Source organism: Leucoraja erinacea, chromosome 1, assembly GCF_028641065.1.
Source record: "Leucoraja erinacea ecotype New England chromosome 1, Leri_hhj_1, whole genome shotgun sequence".
Classification (NCBI taxonomy): Eukaryota; Metazoa; Chordata; class Chondrichthyes; order Rajiformes; family Rajidae; genus Leucoraja; species Leucoraja erinaceus.
Window position 1 is genome coordinate 61155383 of NC_073377.1, and position 21557 is coordinate 61176939.

The following is a 21557-nucleotide window of genomic DNA, read 5'->3' on the forward strand; positions in this document are numbered from 1 at the left end:
AGGACCTTAAATGGGGGGCCACCATCGACTCCAGTCAAAAAGGCACAACAGAGGATGTACTTCCTGTGGCAGCTGAGGAAGCACAATCTGCCACAGGCAATGATGGTCCAATTCTATACAGCCATCGTAGAGTTTGTCCTCACCTTCTCCATCATGGTTTGGCTTGGTTCAGCCACCAAGCACGATATCCGGACGCTGCAGCGAATCGTCCGATCAGCTGAGAAGGTTGTTGGATGCAACATAGAAACACATAAACATAGAAAATAGGTGCAGGAGTAGGCCATTCGGCCCTTCGAGCCTGCACCGCCATTCAATATGATCATGGCTGATCATCCAACTCAGTATCCCGTACCTGCCTTCTCTCCATACCCTCTGATCCCCTTTAGCCACAAGGGCCACATCTAACTCCCTCTTAAATATAGCCAATGAACTGGCCTCAACTACCTTCTGTGGGAGAGAATTCCAGAGATACACCACTCTGTGTGAAAACAGTTTTCGTCATCTCGGTCCTAACAAATTTCCCCCTTATCCTTAAACTGTGACCCCTTGTTCTGGACTTCCCCAACATCGGGAACAATCTTCCTGCATCTAGCCTGTCCAACCCCTTAAGAATTTTGTAAGTTTCTATAAGATCCCCCTCAATCTTCTAAATACTAGCGAGTACAAACCAAGTCTATCCAGTCTTTCTTCATATGAAAGCCCTGACATCCCAGGAATCAGTCTGGTGAACCTTCTCTGTACTTCCTCTATGGCAAGAATGTCTTTCCTCAGATTAGGAGACCAAAACTGTACGTAATACTCCAGGTGTGGTCTCACCAAGACCCTGTACAACTGCAGTATAACCTCCCTGCTCCTATACTCAAATCCTTTTGCTACGAATGATAACATACCATTCGCCTTCTTCACTGCCTGCTGCACCTGCATGCCTACTTTTAATGACTGGTGTACCATGACACCCAGGTCCCGTTGCATCTCCCCCTTTCCTAATCGGCCACCATTCAGATAATAATCTACTTTCCTGTTTTTGCCACCAAAGTGGATAACCTCACATTTATCCACATTATACTGCATCTGCCATGCATTTGCCCACTCACCCAGCCTATCCAAGTCACCTTGCAGACTCCTAGCATCCTCCTCACAGCTAACACTGCCCCCCAGCTTCGTGTCATCCGCAAACTTGGAGATGTTGCATTCAATTCCCTCATCCAAATCATTAATATATATCGTAAATAGCTGGGGTCCCAGAACTGAACCTTGCGGTACCCCACTAGTCACTGCCTGCCATTGTGAAAAGGACCCGTTTACTCCTACTCTTTGCTTCCTGTCTGCCAGCCAGTTCTCTATCCACATCAATACTGAACCCCCAATACCGTGTGCTTTAAGTTTGTATACTAATCGCTTATGTGGGACCTTGTCGAAAGCCTTCTGAAAGTCCAGATACAACATATCCACTGGTTCTCCTTATCCACTCTACTAGTTACATCCTCGAAAAATTCTATAAGATTTGTCAGACATGATTTACCCTTCATTAATCCATGCTGACTTTGTCCAATGATTTCACCACTTTCCAAATGTGAAAAAAACTATGGAGCAAAGGAAATAAGCAACGTTTTGGGCCAAAAACCTTTCTTCAGAATGATGTGGGGGGGGGGGGGGGGGGGGGGGGGGGGGGGGGGGGAGAGAAGAAAGGGGGAGGTGGAGCCAGTGGGCTGAGGGAGAGCTGAGAAGGGGAGGAGAAAGTAAGGACTACCAGAAATTAGAGAAGTCAATGTTCATACAGCTGGGGTGCAAACTGCCCAAGCAAAATATGAGGTGCTGCTCCTCCAATTTATGGTGGTCCTCACTCTGGCCATGGAGGAGTCCGAGGACAGAAAGGTCGGATTCAGAATGGGAGGGGGAGTTGAAGTGCTGAGCCGCCGGGAGATCAGGTTGGTTATTGCGAACCGAGCGGAGGTGTTCGGCGAAGCATCGGTGAAGTATTGGAGGTGTCCTCTGAGATGTCCTCATTCTTCAAGGAACGAGTGTTCCCCTCTTCTACTATAGATGAGACTCTCACCAGGGTCTCTTCTATATCCCGTGACTCTACTCTCACTCCTCATCCCCCCCACTTATAACAAGGGCAGAGTCCCCCTTGTCCTGCCTCACCCGCTGAGTTTCTCCAGCACTTTTGTCTACCTTCAACATTCTACTTGTTTTGCCTATTACAACCACAGTAGATGCTACATGTAAGTTGTTGCAATCTCTTTAAATGTCAACTGAAGCCAATTCAATAATTTAATGTGATATGCCATGCATTTTTCTTTCAATGGTATTGTTAAAATTGTGAGTCCTACAAATTCACTTTATATTCTATGTATTGACTTATTTCTGGAATAGTTTATATTTGTATTCGGTATCAAACAATAGCTGGCTTGCATAGTAAGTTTGTTGCATATAAATATCTCCCAAAAAATTGGAAATTGTTTCTAAGGAGCAGGACAATCTTGATATCATGTACCACAACTATAACATGAATTATTTTTCATGATTTCTAAATAAACAGAAATAATTTGTTTCAGAATATACATGCTCCCTAAATTAATCTCTGGAAACCTGCCTAAGGAATTTATGCAACAATGTTTTGTTGCTAATATGATTGGTCTCCAGCCATCAAAACCTTTTGCACTAAGAGAGGTTTCACCTGGATTCCTATTCGAATTTGAGCCTTGATATTATTCTATTGTCAGCATTCTACTGGACTTTGCAACGTTTTTGCCTGCATTTAGACCAAAGTTGCAATGATGTCCAAAGCCAAAGGTCATGATAAAAGTAACTCGGAGCAACATAAGAAGAAGGTTATTGACAAGTTCTAATTCAGCATTTTACTGACAATTGAGATACATTGCACGAAATGGTTAGTTTGAACAAAATATTATATGGCCAGATTTTTTTTTACTGTATTTGATGAATTATGTTTTTTTCTCGTACTATTGTGTGGAGCCAATTGAATGGGTTGTGTACTGATATCTGAATTGAAAGGTGTTACAAATATTTCAGTCTCCTGTACATATCATGGGCTGCACTATCATTGTATTTCAGATATTCATGACACTTCTTCCTCTTAGATGCTGAATTGTCCACCGCCCAGATGTGAGAGTGCCTCAAAGCATAAATCCAATTCATTAATTGTGCATTTACTATCCCTGACTATATCAAGCTTTTTCTGGTGTTTAACAAACCGTATTGCAGCTTCACATAGTTGGCACTTCAGTTTTAGGCACACTTATGGTATGCTCTTCCACAATCCACATGAAGAAGGCTTAACTCGCTGGGTTGGTTGCAATGGTGAAATGAGAAATAAGCTTGTAATAATGCTTTTGTTTTCCATATTTTCACAACATATCTTTACAACATCTATTGAGGCTATTTGACCCCAACAAGCCTGTATTAGCTTACTGATCACACTCGTTCCTCCATAAATTCGGAGAACCAATTGCCCCATATGCCCATCAATTTTAGCACTCGTTGACACAAAGTGGGAATTATAGTGGCCAATGAAACTTTCAATCATGCACGAGTTATGAATGTGGGGATCCTTGTAGTTTCAGGTAGAAGGTGCAAACTTCAAACAGGAGGCACCACTGGTCAGAATTGAAGCTGGATCGTGGAGCTGTGAGGCAGATTTACTATGCAGCCTTAGACTGCGCTAATTGAAATACTAAATTAAAGCATACACACACACATATATATTCTCAGTGCTGGGGGAGGTATAAACCTTCTCTACTTGCTTCATTTTATGATTGCTTCAACTAAACACAGGAATTCCATTGAGGCAGCTGTCATAAAAATGACACAATGGCAATGACTTAGTTTAAAGCCCTGCATACCTTTTCAAAGATAAAATGACATTATCAGCATTCCAGCAACAGTGCTTTTTCTCAGGAGCCAAAACTAAATTGTCTTAAAGTTAATGTGCCTCCACCAATTCTGTGGCTTTATCTTCCACAATAATAACATAATTATTCAACATGATCAACATAACAATAATCACAATAATAAGTGATCATGGTATCAGGAATGAGAAGACATACTTGACTTAGGTTGTTTTGGCATCCATATAATGGAATTAACTGAAAGCATAGCTGAAACTGATTTAATTAACAGACATGGCAAGTTATAAAAGGATCCAAAGAGTGATAGCTGAATGGATAGAGAATTGGCTTCATGGAAGGAAGCAGAGGGTGATAGTGGAAGGTTGCTTCTCGGACTAGAAGCCTATGACTAGTGGTGAGCCTCAGGGTTTGGTGCCTGGCCTGTTACTGTTTGTCATCTACATCTATGATTTGGATGAGAACATACACAGCAAGAATAGTAAGTTGCAGATGATACAAAAGTTGGTGGTTTTGCAGATAGTGAAGATGGTTGTGAAAAGTTGCAGCAAGATTTTGATCGATTGGCCAGATGAGCTGAGAATTGGTTAATGGAATTTAATGCAGAGAAATGTGAGGTATTGCATTTTGGGAAGTCTAACATGGGCAGGACCTACACAGTGAATGGTAGGGGTCTGGGTAGTGTTGTAGAGCAGAGGGATCTAGGAGTCCAAGTGCATGGTTCCTTCAATCTGGAATTGCAGATAGATCAGGTGGTCAAAAAGGATTTTGGCACAATGGCCTTCATCAGCCAGAGTATTGAATATAGAAGTTGGAAGGTCAAGTTGCAGTTGTATAAGATGTTGGTGAGGCTGCATTTAGAGTCAAGCTGGAAAGCGTACAGAGAAGATTTACGAGGATGTTGCGAGGACTAGAGGTTCTGAGCTACAGGGAGAGATTGAGTAGGCTGCGATTCTATTCCTTGGAGCGCAAGAGAATGAGGGCTAATGAGGTGTATACGATCATGAGAGGAATAGATCGGTTAGGTGCACAGAATTTCTTGCCCACAGTAGGTGAATCGAGGACTAGAAGACATAGGTTTAAGGTGATGGGGAAAAGATTTAATATGAATCTGAGGTGTAACTTTTTCACACAAATGGTGGTGGGTGTATGGAACAAGCTTCCAGAGGAGGTAGCTGAGACCGGGACTATCCCAACATTTAAGAAACAGTTAGACAGGTATGTACATGGATAGGACAGGGTTGGAGGGATATGGACCAAATACAGGCAGGTGGGACGAGTGTAGCTGGGACATGTTGGCTGGTGTGGGTAAGTTGGACCAAAGGGCCTGTTTCCACACTGTATCTCTCTATGACTCTATGAGACACATTTTAGACACAAGGAATGAGAAGGGAGAGGAAGTAAGAAGTAGACAGACTGAGCGATCATTGAGGTACAGCCACTGAATGTATTCTGGTCCTCTATAGCCTGGATGGTACATTTTTAATACCTATTATGACTGTTTATTTAGTTAAATCTTGATAGCAGTATTGACCATCCAAAAGAGCTAGAACCAATATGAAGAATAGAACAGAATTGACATAGCAAGTTTTTATGATCAGGAACTGTAAAGTGGGTCTAATTCGATGGGTTTTTGCAAGACCAATCTGCTGAGTCCTACTTGCAAACTCTTTCACCAAGCGGTCACAATTGGCCAAATTAGATTTTTTTAATATTGTGTCATTAAAAAGCTTTTGGTTACATATAGACATGCACAATGGCTATAATAATATTCCACGATCAAAACATATTATTTGAGATAAATAATTGCAGGAATCTTCACATTTAGTATCTTGACAAATGCAATTTATAACATTTAAATATTTACTTAGAACGTGTAAAACTACTATTAACATAATTTTATTAAATATTTTGGAATATTATTCCAACTTTGATATGTTGGATATTACAATCAAAATACACTAGGTCCGTTTTGCATTATTCAATATAATAAGTCTGAGATTCCACCTGGGCCATTGAATTAGCCTGAAGAATGTATAAATACAGCTACTAGATAACTACAAATGTCTAAACAGCTTCTAATAATTAATAACAAAATTCAGCAATTTTTATGTCATTAGGTGAACCAAGTCCGATGATGTGTGTAATTTTGTCTCTTCCAATTCTCTTCATTGAAATGTGATTTAACCTGCAATATCATTAGAGTTCCTCTACCTTCAGCAAAAATGACTCCATTAACAAAGTTATCATATCCCAACACACTGGAAGCAAAGATTTATCTTCTTTTCTAAACTGTACACAATTCTTACACAATAGAGAAGAGTTCTTTAGTCTTTTCACTTCTTAAAATTAGTAAAATTATATGGTTAATACAGCAATCCTCCTTAGAAAGAGGTTTACAACAACTTCATTATATTCAGAAACGATACACGGAAAAAAAACAGCTGCTGGTCAAAACCAATTGATATAGAAAACTACTGTTTTAGAATCTTATTAACAGAGTTTCTAGACTCGGTGCTCTGATACTGATATTTCCAAAAGCTAGATAGACGAACAGATACTAAACTGCTATGATGAAAAACAAATGCATTTCCAGGAAATCAAAATGTGTTGAACTATGTGTTCAAACGCCAAAGGTATTTGCTTAAATTTAAATTAGAATTAAGGATTCTAGTAATTAATTAATAAAAATCCATTAACCAAGGTATTCAAATCTTATCAAAATTCCTGCTGGTGAAGGTACTGTCAGATAAATAACTTCAAGATTCTGCTCCATCAGCAATTAAATAATTGATTTTTCTAGGTGATGATACCAAAAGTAGGCCCTTCAGCCCACCGAGTCCGCACTGACCAGCAACCGCTGTACACCAGCGCTATCCTACACGCTAGGGACAATTTACAATTTTTACCAAACCAATTAACCTACAAACTTGCACATCTAGAGTGTGGGAGGAAACCAGAGCACCCGGAGAAAACTTATGAGGTCACGGGGAGAATATACAAACGCCGTACAGGCAGCATCTGTAGTTAGGATCGAACCCGGGTCTCTGGTTGTCTACGTGCTTTTTCTCTTGAAGGCATGCATATTTCTTTATGATGTAGAACTTTGCATAATCCACTGAAGATGCATTTCAGTTTGACAAAGAAAACTTTGTGTCCTTGTTATGGGAATTTAGGGAACGTTAGCTCGAAGCCAAGCAATAATTATTTTACAGAATTTGCAAGAAGATGATGCATGGAATACAATTAATTTTCTTTATGAAGGCACCTTTGAGAGCTATATAAAAAGCAAATTGCAACGTAGAATGATTTAAATGGTTTCATTATTAGTAAGAAAGTCATAAGCAATGTGCCTGAAATTTCAGTGATCCCATTTAGCCAGTAGAAGTGTAGCTTAATAGAACTCTATCGATTTCTGGGCAGCAATCCAAGCCCTTCACTAAATCATGGAATAGGGTTATTATCATAATTGAGGCAGTGATATGTTAAATGCCATTATAAAGAATGGTTAAGAAATTTCTGTCCCAAGGCCTATTTGAGAAAAATCATGCTTGGAATCATTCATACTTTCTAAACTTATAGAGCCATTAGGAAGCCCTTGGTTTTCTGAGTCAGCACACAGTAAGCCTTACAGGGAAAGATGTAAAATTGAAGTTGATTCAGATTAACAAGATGGACTCCATCAGCATAATCGTAGAAGGAAAAAAACCAAGATGAACTATCAAAATAATCAAAAGCTAATGTTAAGAAATCTGGATGAATTTGATTGAAAGGCCAATTGGAAAACAGTGGAAACAAATAAAGATTTAAGTTTAAAATGAGTCTGTAACAAGTCCAGGCCTGTAACAATTGCAGGCATATATAGATCAAAATGAAGGTTCTTGAAATTGTTTATCAGAAGTAGATTTTTCTCAAAAGGGTTCTTGCCAATTTCAGAACTAACAAACTACCCTGGTAGCGTGAAGATGAAGAACAGATGGTTTTGTCTTGCACAGGGTACTTTAATGTATAAAGTAGGCTATCAGATGAAGCAGCAATTCACTTGCACTCCTATCTACTGTCCTCCATTTAGTTTAGGTTAAGATTCAGCATGGAAACAGGCCCTTCGGCCCACCGAGTCCGCACCGACCAGTGATCCCCGCACATAAACACTATCCTACACACACTAGGGACAATTTACATTTATACCAAGCCAATTAACCTACATACCTGTACGTCTTTGGAGAGTGGGAGGAAACCGAAGATCTCAGAGAAAACCCACGCGGTCACGGGGAGAACGTACAAACCCCGTACAGACAGCACCCAAAGTCGGGATTGAAACCGGACCACCGGCGCTGTAAGCGTTTTAAGGCAGCAACTCTACCGCTATGCCACCATGAACGCCCACATTTATTGCTCACAATGTGCAGTCCGCCACAATGGAGAAATAAAATGCAATTGAGCAGGTTCTTTGTGAAACACCACTGTTAAATCTTTAAAAGCAATTCAGAGCTTCCACTGTCATTACTCCCAATTCTGACATCTGTGTTTTGCCTCCTACACTGCACCAATGGTCCTTTGTAAGCTCAAGGAACAGACCCTCGTCTTTTAACAAGGTACGTGGCAGCTTTAGGACTCAGTATTGAACTCAATTGTTTCAGACAAACATTACTTTCTGTCTGTTTCAGAATTGTAATGTAAGTTATCCCAATCCCAATGTAAGTTATCCAGCTCAGTTCAGATGTTCTCTCTCCACAAATGGTGCCTGGTCTGTAGGCTTTTCCCAGTATTCTCTTTTATTTTATATTTTGAGTCATTGTTTTGTGCTCTCAACATGCTCTTATTTTATTCATTCTTCTTTTTACATGTATTCACTGGATGACTGAAAGCATGTGTCACCTGGACAACCTTGAACGCCAGGATAGACACAAAATGCAGGAGTAACTTAGCGGGACAGGCAGCATCTCTGGAGAAAAGGAATGGGTGATGTTTCGGGTCAAGAACTTTCTTCAGACCTTGATTTCCACCCTACCTTTATTTTCTCCACTCCTTTCTATCTGCGACTGAAAACATGCTGGCTTTTTCATTGTTTAAGAAGGAACTGCAGATGCTGGAAAAATCGAAGGTAGATAAAAATGCTGGAGAAACTCAGCGGGTGAGGCAGCATCTATGGAGCGAAGGAACAGGTGACGTTTCGGGTAGCGACCCTTCTTCAGGTGTCGACCCGAAACATCATCTATTCCTTCGCTCCATAGATGCTGCCTCACCCGCTGAGTTTCTCCAACATTTTTATCTACCTTTGGCTTTTTCACTGTGCTACTTTTATTGATTAGAAACATTAACTAGTTCTCTATCCACAGAGTACTGCATGATTTTCAGAATTTCATATTTTTATTCCAGATGTCAGGGATTCTGTTTTCAAATGACTAATTGTAGAAGGGAAGGTCTTTCTCTGGCCTTTGACCAACTGAAAAGCTGGATTGTAGTTGAAAAGAAAGGCAGAGAACTATCAGCAAGTACCATGGAGAGGAATCTCACTCCTCTCAAATATTCTCATGCAAGGAGTTGGATGAAGCAGATGCTTATGAATTGAATTTGGATATTTAGAGCATCATGATGCCTGGGATTATATAAAGTGTTCGCAGGAGTATGTTCAGCATATTAAAAGCAACTGCTCATTTAGTTGGAAAAACAGTACTAGTACAAGAAGAAAACATTTAGGGATAAACTCAAAGCTACTTAAAGGCACTCTCAAACTGGAAAGGGTGCTGAGGAGATTTAGGAGGATGTTGTCAGGACTCGAGGGCTTGAGCTCTACGGAGAGGTTGAACAGATTAGGTCTCTATTCCTTGGAGTCCAGGAGAATGAAGGGTGATCTTATAGGTGTACAAAATCATGAGAAGAATAGATCAGGTAGATGCACAGAGTCTCTTGCCCAGAGTAGGTAATCGAGAACTAGAGGAGGTAGGTTTAAGGTGAGGGGGAAAAATTTAATAAGAACCTGAGGGGTTACTTTTCACACAAATGGTGGTAGATGTATGGAACGAGCTGCTGGTAAAGGTAGCTGAGGCTGGTACTCTCGCAATGTATAAGAATCATTTAGATAGGTGCATGGATAGGACAGGTTTAGGATTTAGGCCAAATCCAGGCAGGTGTGACTAGTGCAGATGGGACATAATAATAATAATAAACTTTATTACGGACTCGAGGTCCAGACAAGGGGCAACACTACAGAAAAATTGCATTGCATATTAAAAAATATCATAAGGTACATATAAAATCTTAGTATATCACTTATAAAAGCATCATAAATTATATTAAAAAAAAACACAATACATCCAGATTAAAAGAATGATTAATGTCCTACAACGAGACAACGATACCAGTGTCTCCACAGCTGGGATTCGTAGCGTGTAGTGCCAACCCTTATGTTTGACAAGGCCACACTAATTACATTTTTAGAGTCATTTATCCTGGAAATGAATTTATACATGTGATTTCTTAGGATAGCTCCTAAAGTACTGACTCCTGGTTGGTGTGGGCAAGTTGTGCCGAAGTGCCTGTTTTCACGCTATATGACTCAATGATTTTTTCACTATAACTCTAAAAACATAACATCCCCACTGAATCCTGGGAATCTCTGGTGCATGACCAGTTAAACTGAAGAAGCAGCATTCAGGATGACATTGAGAATCTTGTCCATAATCCAGAACATATAAAAGCTTTACTTAAGCATCAGAGAGAGCTCACCACCTCACAATCAGCCCACCCACACTATCAGGCACCGCCTAAAGGGCCTGTCCTACTTAGGTGATTTTTCAGCGGACTGCTGGAGAATTTCAAGTTCATGGCACTGGCCTGAAAAAAACGGGAACGGCGAATGTCAGAGTGGAACACGCACGCACGCACACACACGCACGCACGCACACACACACACGCACGCACGCACACGCACACACACACACACAAACAGATCGCAAAGGCGGGGCCAGGGAAAGCGGGGGTGAGCGCTGTCTGAAATTCACACGGTGCAAAGCCAAGGTGATACAGACACACACCGCGATGAACAGGAAGGTTAAGACGGCTATCACAGTGTACGGTAAGTCCTTTAAAAGAGGGGGATGTGGGGAGAGGGGAGAAGGGAGGAGAAGGAGTGGGAACACTTTTAAGAAGCCAGCCAACTTTTCATAAGCCAGAGATACACAGCTGTGAAGTTTGGAGGGCATTTAACATTACCAGTCGTTGGTTCTGAAAACACATGCTTACGTTTTTTTTTCCCAATGAGCCAATGAAATATTACCGGTCAGCAAAGGTGATTGACTAAAACTATCTACGACTACATCGACTACCCATAACTACATGGCGACCCCACTACCACTACATCTACCACTACAGGATTATCCATTTTCTCCATGGCGACCAATTTTTGGCCGCAGAAAATTTTTCAACATGTTGAAAAATTTGCGGCGACCATACTGAGGCCGCGACTAGTTCCCAGAATGCGGGAACTCCTTGCGACCATGAAGGAGACTCACCCGAGACCACCAGCGAACATGTGGTGACCATGTGGCAATCATGAGGCGAGCGCAGAGTCTCCTGCACTCTCCGAAAATGTCGCCTAAGTGGGACAGGTTCTCTGAGAGGAAGTAGCTCCTGTAAACTGTATAATTTTAATTTGTTAAAATTTAAGAATATCTGTACTATCTAAATTCATGTTTGGGTGCTTGAGTAAATACAAAATTATAATCAGTAAAGCAAAACCCTGATGATAAGTATCTCTTAGGCAGTGTACTTTGGACACAATTAAAATGGAAATGGCTTTTTTGTTCAAAAAGGAATAAGGGCATAAATTATATTTTGGACACAAAAATAATGCAAAAGAATGTCATTCTTAAAGGCTGCATGGATGAAGGTTGTCAGGCATAGAACAGCATATACAGTTTAGATACTACATTGTCGGAAATAAAATACCCCTGCATACCATAATGATGCAAGGAATGAAGTGCTGAATTGTAAGGAAACCGCGCAAATGAACCATACATTTGTCAGTAACTGGGATGGACTGTGACCTTTGGTCCCAATGACAATAGGCATGAACAATGTTAATGCCACTATAACATCAAGATAAGCCATGTATGCACAAAAGGGGTGAGATCAGGGTTTTGTGCAAGGCAGTTATCATAAAATTGAGTTCAACATTTAAAAAAGCACTGGATAACAAGCAATTAATGTATGGAGATAGTGAGAAAATAGTATTGATAAAGACAGATTTTATGGTTAGAAGAGACTGTTTCCGTGCTGTAAATTGTTATATGGTTATATGGTTATATGAGACAAAAGGAGCAAGCTTTATCTGTCCATTAGTGAATTTACATGGAACTGCAGATGCTGCTTTACAAAAAGAAAACACAAAATACTGGAGTAACGCAATGGGCCAGGCAGCATCGCTGGAGGACATGAACGGGCAATGTTTTGGATCGGCCATCCGTCTGCTCCAAAGATGCTGCCTGACCTGATTAGTTTAGAGATACAGCGTGGAAATAAGCCCTTGGGCCTAATGACTGTGTAACCAGTGATCACCCATGTACCTGTGTTATCCTGCACTCTGGAAACAATTAGTTCAAACAATAGGAATGGGATGCCATGTTTGCGGTAGATAATTTTCAGAGTCTAGAATGGCAATAACTAATGATCATATTGATAAAATGATCCTAAGACTGAAATTTGAAAGTGAAAGGAAAAAAAATGATTGCTTATGCTTATACTGCAATGCTAATAATCATTTCCTTCCCAATCAAAGGACTTTATTGAATAAGCATAAGAGGCCATAATTCAGAGGAACTTCTGCTATCTATCTATCTATCTATCTATCTATCTATCTATCTATCTATCTATCTATCTATCTATCTATCTATCTATCCGTGAAATATTAGAAGCGTTATTGTTCTGTTATTCGCCACGACGCCCCTTCCGGCACCTGTTATCAATCACCGGCCGCGAGAATAAAGCTGAAGTAGCGTAGTGAGCAAATTGTGAGTGGGGTCTGTGTTCTGCGAGCGGAGGCTGTGCTCTGTGTTCTGCGAGCGGGGGCCCACACCACCCCCTCTCACATACACCCTCTCCCCTACCCCCACCCCCCCACTCTCACTCCATTACACCTCCCCTCCCCTACAACCCCTCTTACCTACAGCCCCCCCTCCCCTACACCCCCCTCCCCTACACCCCCCTCCCCTACACCCCCCCACCATCCCCCCTACTCCCACCATCCCCAATACCCCCCAACACACCCCGACCCCCACCACACCCAGACTCCCACCACCCCCCCCCCCATACCCCCACCACACCCCAGGATACACCTGTGTGAAGCAAAAGAAAGTTCACGTTTCATGACAGCTGATAAAGAGTATTGACCTGAAGTTTAACTGTTATACTTCCATTAGATGCAACCAAACCTGAGTATTTCCAGCAGTCGTTTAAAAATCCCAAAGATCCTACCCTCTCTGTAGGTAGCTCAGCTAGTCCAATAATATTTTCTACAGTGTTAGAATGAACTTTCACCTAACCTTGCGATGTACTTTGTTGGCAGATGTATCACAGACCTGCAATCTATCTGTCACTTTCTACCATCACAGATCTTCACCAATGCTCAAATATGTTTGCCCTGATGTAATCTTTAATATATTTGATAGTGGGAATTGCCAAACCGCTTTTCAATGCTCTTCCATCAGAACAAATTAGTCAAGAGAATCTCTTTTTAACAAATCCACATGAATCATAATACTCAATTGAATATTGAATACTAATATATTCCCTCAGTGTTTCAATACATTGAAAAAACATTTTCTTGTTGAAATTCAGCAATTTCCCAGTGATTACTCTCCCAGACACCAGACAGTCAAATATGAGAACAATAAAATAGGTAACAGTAGCAAATCCAATATTTAAACCAGATTAGATCCTTTGGCAAAAATATTTGGTTTCATATGACATTCCACACATTACCGCTTGAAATATATTTCCATCGTAAGATACAAATAGTTGTCATAACTTACTTCGTCTTTTACCTACGTCTCCTTTGGATGTCGCAGCTTCATTCAGAAGCACCATTCCCATGGTGATGGCAGCATCAGTGATTGTTGTCAAGGGAACAACAGAATTTGGAGAAATGAAGCACAATAAAAAATATTTAATTAATATGTTATTCAAATTGTTGGTGTTGATAATAATGCTTTGTCATTGTCCTAGATCAAATCAGGCACATGATTTAGTACCATTTCACGCACTTGTATCATGCTGAGAGTAACACCACTTGTACTTTTCTTTTGTAATGTACTGTGACAGATTTTGTCACAGTACGTTACAAAACATTTAATGTTGCTCTGATCAGTTCTTTAACTGGGAGCACATTGCAATTGGATAGTTTACATAAAGTTTAATTGGTACAGGTACTCCCTTTATAATCAAATTAGTGGAGCCAGGAAGCAGCTATAAACACGAAAATGGGCAAGGAAACTTTGGAAGAAAAGTAAGAAAACGAAAAAAGTTAATAAACACAATTTAGAACTGGTTATTGTTTTGAAAGCTTCTTCAATTTCTTGATCAATTTAATTTTACAAAACCTGCTCTGTCAGAACACTGAACAGAAGATCTCATATGTTTAAATGACTGGGAAGGAAAATGTAAATGTTTAGATAGGTATATAGATCCATAACTGATGCATTCTGATGTTGTACTGAAATATTGCTCTGCATGGTTTTCCTCAACCACTTGCACCATTCTTACCTGCTTAAATACAATGCAAGCCCTTACGATAGATTTGTTTCCATGCAAAAGACTTGTTACCTGTACTTACTCAAGTTCTCCATGAAATTGGTAACATTTTACATATCAAAAGACTCGGTCATTATTTCTGATGATTTGTTATCTCTCTATTCATTTGAATCATTCTCAGTTGCATTGGAATGTAACATTTAAAACATGACGGAAATATTACTGCATCTTCTTAAATATGTTATTCTTCATGAAATTATAGTATGTACTAGACCAAGTGCAGACCCGTTGGGTCTGTTCCCCCAACGTGGTCGTGGGGGGGGGGGGGGGGGGGGGGAGGGGGCATGCAGCGTCACACACACTAACTATCCCCTCCCCCCCCGCGGGGGAAGGGTAGGGGATGTGGAGGGGAGGGGGGGGGGTTTAGGGGAGGGTGGGGGAGGTGGGGGGAGGGGATGAAGAGAGGGGAGAGGAGGGAGGGGGAGGGGGAGGAGAGAGGAGGGAGGGCGGGAAAGGGGGAGGAGAGAGGGGGGAGGGCGGGGGGGGGGGAGGGAGGGGAGGGGGAGGAGGGCGGGAGAGAAGGGGGAGAGGGGGGGAGAGAGAGAGGGTGTGCTGAGGGGGAGGGGAGGTGAGGGGACGGGGAGAGGTGGGGGGAGCAGGGAGGGGGAGGGAGCGTGGAGGGAAGGGGGGGAGAGGGGGGGTTTAGGGGCGAGGGGGGGGTGGAGGGGAGGGATGGTGGGAGGAGGGGATGGAGGAGGGGAGGAGGGGGGGAGAAAAAGAGGGGGAGAGAGGAGAGGAGGAGAGGGGGGAGAGAGGTGGGGGGGAGAGGAAGAGGGGGGGAAGAGGAGAGGGGGGGAGGAGAGAGGAGAGTGGGGTAGAGGAGAGCGGGGGAGAGAGGAGAGGGGGGGGGGGGAGAGAGGGGAGGGGGGGAGAGGAGAGGGGGGGGGAGGAGAGGGAGGGAGAGAGGAGGGAGGAGAGGGAGAGGAGGAGGGGGGAAGAGGAGAGGGGGGGAGTGAGGTGGTGTGCTGAGAGGGGGGTGAGGGGAGGGGAGGAGAGGGAGGGGGGAGGGGGAGGAGAGGGGAGAGAGGAGGGGGGAGAGAGGGGGGGAGGAGGGGGGAGGAGGAGGGGGGGAGGGGAGGAAGGGAGAGGAGAGGGGGTAGAGAGGGGAGGAGAGGGGGGGGGAGAGGAGAGAGGGGGGGGGAGGGAGAGGGGGGGGAGGAGAGGGGGGAAGAGAGGAGAGGGGGGGAGGAGAGAGGGGGGGAGAGAGGAGAGGGGGGAGAGGAGGAGGGGGGGAGGGAGAGGGGGAGAGAGGGGGGAGAGAGAGGGGAGAGGGAGAGAGGGGGGGGGGGAGGAGTGAGGTGTGTGCTGAGAGGGGGGTGAGGGGAGGGGGAGGAGAGAGGGGGGGTGGAGGAGGAGGGGGAGAGGAGAGGGGGAGAGGAGAGGGGGGAAGAGAGGGAGAGAGAGGGGTTTGAGAGAGGGAGAGAAGGGGAGAGGGAGGGGGAGGGAGGGGGAGGAGGGGGGGGGAGAGGGAGCGAGGGGGGGAGAGAGGAGAGGGGGGAGAGGGAGGAGAGGGGGGAGAGAGGAGAGAGGGGGGAGGGAGGAGAGGGGGAGAGGGAGGAAGGGGGGAAGAGGGAGAGGGGGGGGGAGAGGGAGGAGAGAGGGGGGGAGAGAGGGGGGAGGGAGTGAGGTGGTGTGCTGAGAGGGGGGGGTGAGGGGGGGGAGGAGAGGAGGGGGGGGGGGGGGGTGGAGGAGGAGGAGGGGAGAGGAGAGGAGGGGGAGAGAGAGAGTGACTTTTTATTTCAACCCAAACAACCATTTGCAGGCAGTGCTTTTTTACTTTAACCATATTTTCATTTTCAAACCACATTAAGGGTACTTACTCATAGTTGTGTGGACATTTGTTCAGTTTTATTCACAGCTCAGAGAAACGTGACCCTCTGCCTTCCACCAGCTTGCAGACACTGATTGAGGCACACCACTTCCTGGTTTTATAGTCCCTCCCCCCTGCCGCCAGCAGGGGCAGCAGAGAGAATGGAGAATTTTGTAAAATCATTAATATCTCTGTCATATATCATCGACGGGAAAAATCCTCGGCACACATACGGCAGAGGGGGGCTCTGAGCGAGGTGGCCAAAAATGACGGCCGTAGGTGGCGGCGTTCTCTCGGAAATCACAGCACAGATCACCAAAACCGGTCAAGAACAGAGTTTTAGTAATATAGATAGTAGGAGACCATTTAACCCATTATGTCACTGTTGTTCAGAAATGTGACCTTGACAAAAACACATTTATGTAATGCCATTGGTCAAAGGGCTGCAGGCCAATTAAGGCAGCTCAAGTCACTCCACCATGAGGGTCAAGCTCCTTGTTTAACTAAAGAGGCACATTCAGAACACAAATGTAAACACTCATTTTATTGAAGCTAAAGTGAACCAAATATTTGGATCAGATGTTCTTACATTATTAGCTTGAATCTTTACTCATAGCTTGTAATGTTCTCATTCTGTGACATTATCCCCCCCCAATGTCAATGAGAGGTTACAACCAGATGTGCCATGATCTTATGAAGTGGTTGAGCAAGTTTCAAAGGCTGAGTAGCTCCTAAATTGAATAGGTGTTAATGAAATATAAAGTCCAGCTACTACTATAGTTACTTCAGTCGAGTGTATCTCGAGACAAGTATATATAGTATGTTTCTGTAGTAAACTGCATATATAGTCAGCTCCTTCTAGCAGAAATTGTTCACTTTCATTTTGTTTATTAACACTGACACTGACTGTATATGCAGCTTACTACAGAAACATACTATATATACTTGTCTCGAGATACACTTGACTGAAGTAACTATAGTAGTAGCTGGACTTTATATTTCATTAACACACATTCAATTTAGGAGCATGAGTAGGCTACTCAGCCTTTGACACTTACTCCATTTGGCATCAACCACAGTGACCCTTCACTTACTTGCTTAAAAAGAGTAACTATCTGCCTCTGTATTTAAAGATATGGCTTCCACCACCTTTTAAGGAAAAATGCTCCATAACTGTCTGATAAAAAGAAAATCTTATTTGCATCTTTTCCACACCCCTCTTATCAAAATCCCACATGAATTCAGCCAGTGCTGTGGTGAGTATCTTCATTGGCCTCTGTATACAAAGTTAAAGAAGATGCATTTCACACTGGAGCTGATTTTTACCCAGCAATCTGTGCTGGAAGTACTTATTTGTGCTTGTTACAAAAGATTTGTTGAGCTATAACTGATTCTGAATGGTCGTTCCAGTGATACTCTCTATCACTATGAATAGCACTTGGATAGAGCAGCAAAGCTAACTGAGCTTAGCAATGAATCAGCAGTTTTACAAATATTTGTAAAACTGCCTTCCTCACATCTGAAAGATCACCCCTGTCTGTTTGCAGATAGGAGAATAAAATGGAACATGCCTGGAGCCAAATGAACGGATGGGAAAGCGTGAAATGGTGGTCTGAAAGATCAATTGAAAAGAAAGTTCCCCAGTTGGCTTTCAAGAGCAGTAGAGAGAAGGATTGGGCACTGTGACTGGAAGAAGTGATTTGCAATATTAAGATGATCGAAAACAAAAACAATGATTGAGTGCAAAACAATGATAAAGAGCTGAGAGATTGTTGAAGTAATGCAGTGTTTCACTAGATACTTGAAACTGACTATGAATCCAATACAATAAGATAGCGCAGCTGGCTGGGCACATTGTGCACACTGGGGGAAGCATTTTTTCTGTGTTTGTAAACTAGCTACATTTGAATGTCTTTTTTTTATTATTATGAATAGCCAAGGAGGTCATTGATTGCCATATGAATGTAGCCCAGTGAGTCCAGTTGAGCTCTGTCTAAAATCAAAACAGCCACTCACTCCCCTGCCTGCACATCATATGTCTTGAAAATTCTTTCCTTTCTGTCCAGGCTCCCATTTGCCTCCGCTTGCAAATGGGAGCATGCTCACATTGTACATTGCTCGATTGGACACTTGGATCACAAGCCCTTCCAGTGAGCTTTAGTCAACATGTAGCTATGCTTTGATTTGCTGCATCAGTGCAAACAACCACATCCCTGCTCACCCCTACCAGATAGTACACTCCAAATACAAACCATCAGTGGCGTAAAAATATGCATTTTGTGTCACTTTTGTCAATTGCCGTCAATATACATCCTTTGGCGATTGAATCTTTCGGCAATAGGAACAATTTCAGTTTATCCACTTTCCCTGGATCCTTCATTTTATATACTTCTATCAGATCTCTCTCAACCTTTACAGTTGCATGGAGAACAACCCAAGCTTCTACAATCTACCCTTGCAAGAGTAGTCCTGATTTAAAAATTTCAGGTCATAAAAAATGGATGGATTTACACAACATGGAATAGCAGAAAAAATCTCCTAATTAATGAACTGAAAGTAATAATCTTTGATAATAATAAAAGAAGGCACTTTACAGTAAAACATAATGAATTATTGCGATACTATAGTTCCAATTTGCATTACATGCAATTAATCACACTTTTAATGAACATTCTTGCATTTCCATCATATTTCCTGTATTTTTAAATATCATGGTAAAAAGCATTAAAAATGAGCAAATATTTGTTAAATAGTTTTCATTGGTTTTTCAAACTACTTCAGAATTTTATTCTACAAAGACCTATGAGGTTCAAATTGAATAAAATAGAAATTCTTAGTTAAAAAAACCCCCAGAAGTTAAATGTTAATTTAAGCTGCAACACCACATGCACATATTTACCATTACCACCAAGTACCACTTGCTCTATAGATATCTATATACATATTTAAAGTGAAGGAGAATAAAACATTTTCCTTGCATATTTGAGTTAGGCTTTGTAAAGCAGTACCCTAACATCTCCACAATATAAAATGGTATCAAAAGACCCTTTCAAGCACAGAAAATTAAGAGTATACGTTAAACAATTTTGTATATGTAAAACTCACCTTGCACAGATTATTGTTCAACTGACTGAGTGATCTGACCCTCAGTGGTGAATCTGACCTCAGGATTAATTGGTTGCATTTACTTTTCTAAGATGCTGAATTTACTTTCTGCTTTGAGTATGTGACCGTCCGGTCTAAACATTCTATTTGATTCTAGTCTTTTTCTTTCTATCAGAGTAGAAGTAATTCATGCTTGAAATTTTGTTTAGTTAGAGATACAGCGTGGAAACAGACCCTTCGGCCCACCGAGTCCGCACTGACCAGCCGTCTCCCTTAAGCTCACTCAGAATCAAAATATTTTGTAGTGCTCACAATTTACGGCAACTATTTTGACTGTTTAACAATGGAAAGGTAAGTTGCATGTACAATGTAGAAGGGGTTTTAATGCTTACAATCCCTTTGTAGATTGTATCGTTTCTATTCCCCTCCCTACATGTCCGTGTTTTTTATTCCCCTTTTCACAGACTCTTTAATCCCGCCTGCAAATTATTTATTTCTGCCCCGGGAGTTTCAGCCTTTCTTCTGGATCACAGCTGTTATTATATTTTACCAACATTTGAATCAATTTTAATTAAAAACATTAATCTGACTTCAATTTATAATCTTCCCATCTGGATTGCAGGAACAGCACAAGCAGATATAATTGTCATTTAAATTCTTGTTTAAGTGTTATCTATGATGATTCCAGGTAATTGCATAGTAAATTAGATATTTAAGTAAATCCTTACTTTATTTTACAATGACATAACAAACAATAAAATTTGTTTTGGTCGTCAGATAATTGAAGAGTGGGAATTGTAATGCATAAAATGTTATTCAAAAGCCAGAAATTCCCTTTATATGTAATGTAGGTGTGATAATTGAGTGCTATCACTGCATTATTCAATTGGTATTGTATGTTGCTTAATCATGAACAGAATAGGAGGGCCATTTATTTCATTAAGGCATCATCATCATCGGCGGTCACTCGAAACGAGTATGACCGTCCGCTCCTCTCCATAGGGTCGTCTGCTTGTGGATCTGCAGATGTCTGTTGAGACCGATCCGTGATCCACACACCTTAGTGCAACGTGGGCAGTGGAGACTGGCGGTGGTTGATAGTCCTCGTGCCCCCTTCTCTCTCTCCTTATGGTGCTGTCGCTTTGTCTCTGCGACACGGCGTAGTTCCACTTTGTGACGTGCAGCTCCTTCCTGCATGGATTTTCTCCAGGAGCACCTGTCCAGTGCAATGTGCTCCCAGTTGCTCGATGTGATGTGGAATTTCTTCAGACTGTTCTTGATGTTGTCCTTGAAGCATTTCTTTGGCCCGCCTGGGGCTCGCCTTCCTTCAATTAAGAGTACAGGATTTGTTTAGGGAGACGTGTGTTGGACATGCGAATGACATGGCCATTCCATCGAAGTTGGTGCTGCATTATTGTGGTGGTGATGCTGGTCATGTTGGCTTCCTCCAAAACGCTGATGTTGGTGCATTTGTCCTCCCAGCTGAGCCTCAGAATCTTTCGTAAGGATTTTTGATGGCATTGGTCCAGGGCTCTAAGGTGCCTGCTGTAGGTGGTCCATGATTCGGCTTCATACAAAAGGGTGGGGAGGACAACGGCTCTGTAGACCAGCAGTTTTGTTTGAGCCTTTAGGTCTCGGTCTTCAAAGACACTTTTCCTGAGCCTAGCGTAGACTCCGCTGGTACAACTCAGGCGATGGTTGACCTCAGAATCGATGTCAGCTTTTGAGGAAGGAATGCTGCCAAGGTAGGGAAAGTGGTCAATGTTTTCATGAGTGGTGTCGTCCACTTTTATAGTGGGCTGGGTAGACGGCTGGTTGGGTGGAGGTTGATGTATGACCCGCGTCTTTTTGATATTTAAGGCTAGGCCCATGATGGCTCTGTATGCCTTGGCAAAGGCATTCAGGAAGCCCTGGAGGTCTTCTGCAGAGTGTGCTGCAATGGCGCAATCGTCTGCGTACTGAAG

At 42.4% G+C, this 21557-nt stretch overlaps 1 protein-coding gene across 1 annotated transcript in view; it reads right to left on the reverse strand.

Annotated features, from left to right (window-relative positions):
• tusc3 (tumor suppressor candidate 3) overlaps nt 1–21557 on the reverse strand; it is a 390927-nt gene that overhangs the window by 132418 nt on the left and 236952 nt on the right. The window contains exon 8 of the mRNA XM_055635574.1: nt 13901–13975. Coding sequence (XP_055491549.1) covers nt 13901–13975 — 75 coding nt within the window. The remainder of the gene's footprint in view (nt 1–13900; nt 13976–21557) is intronic.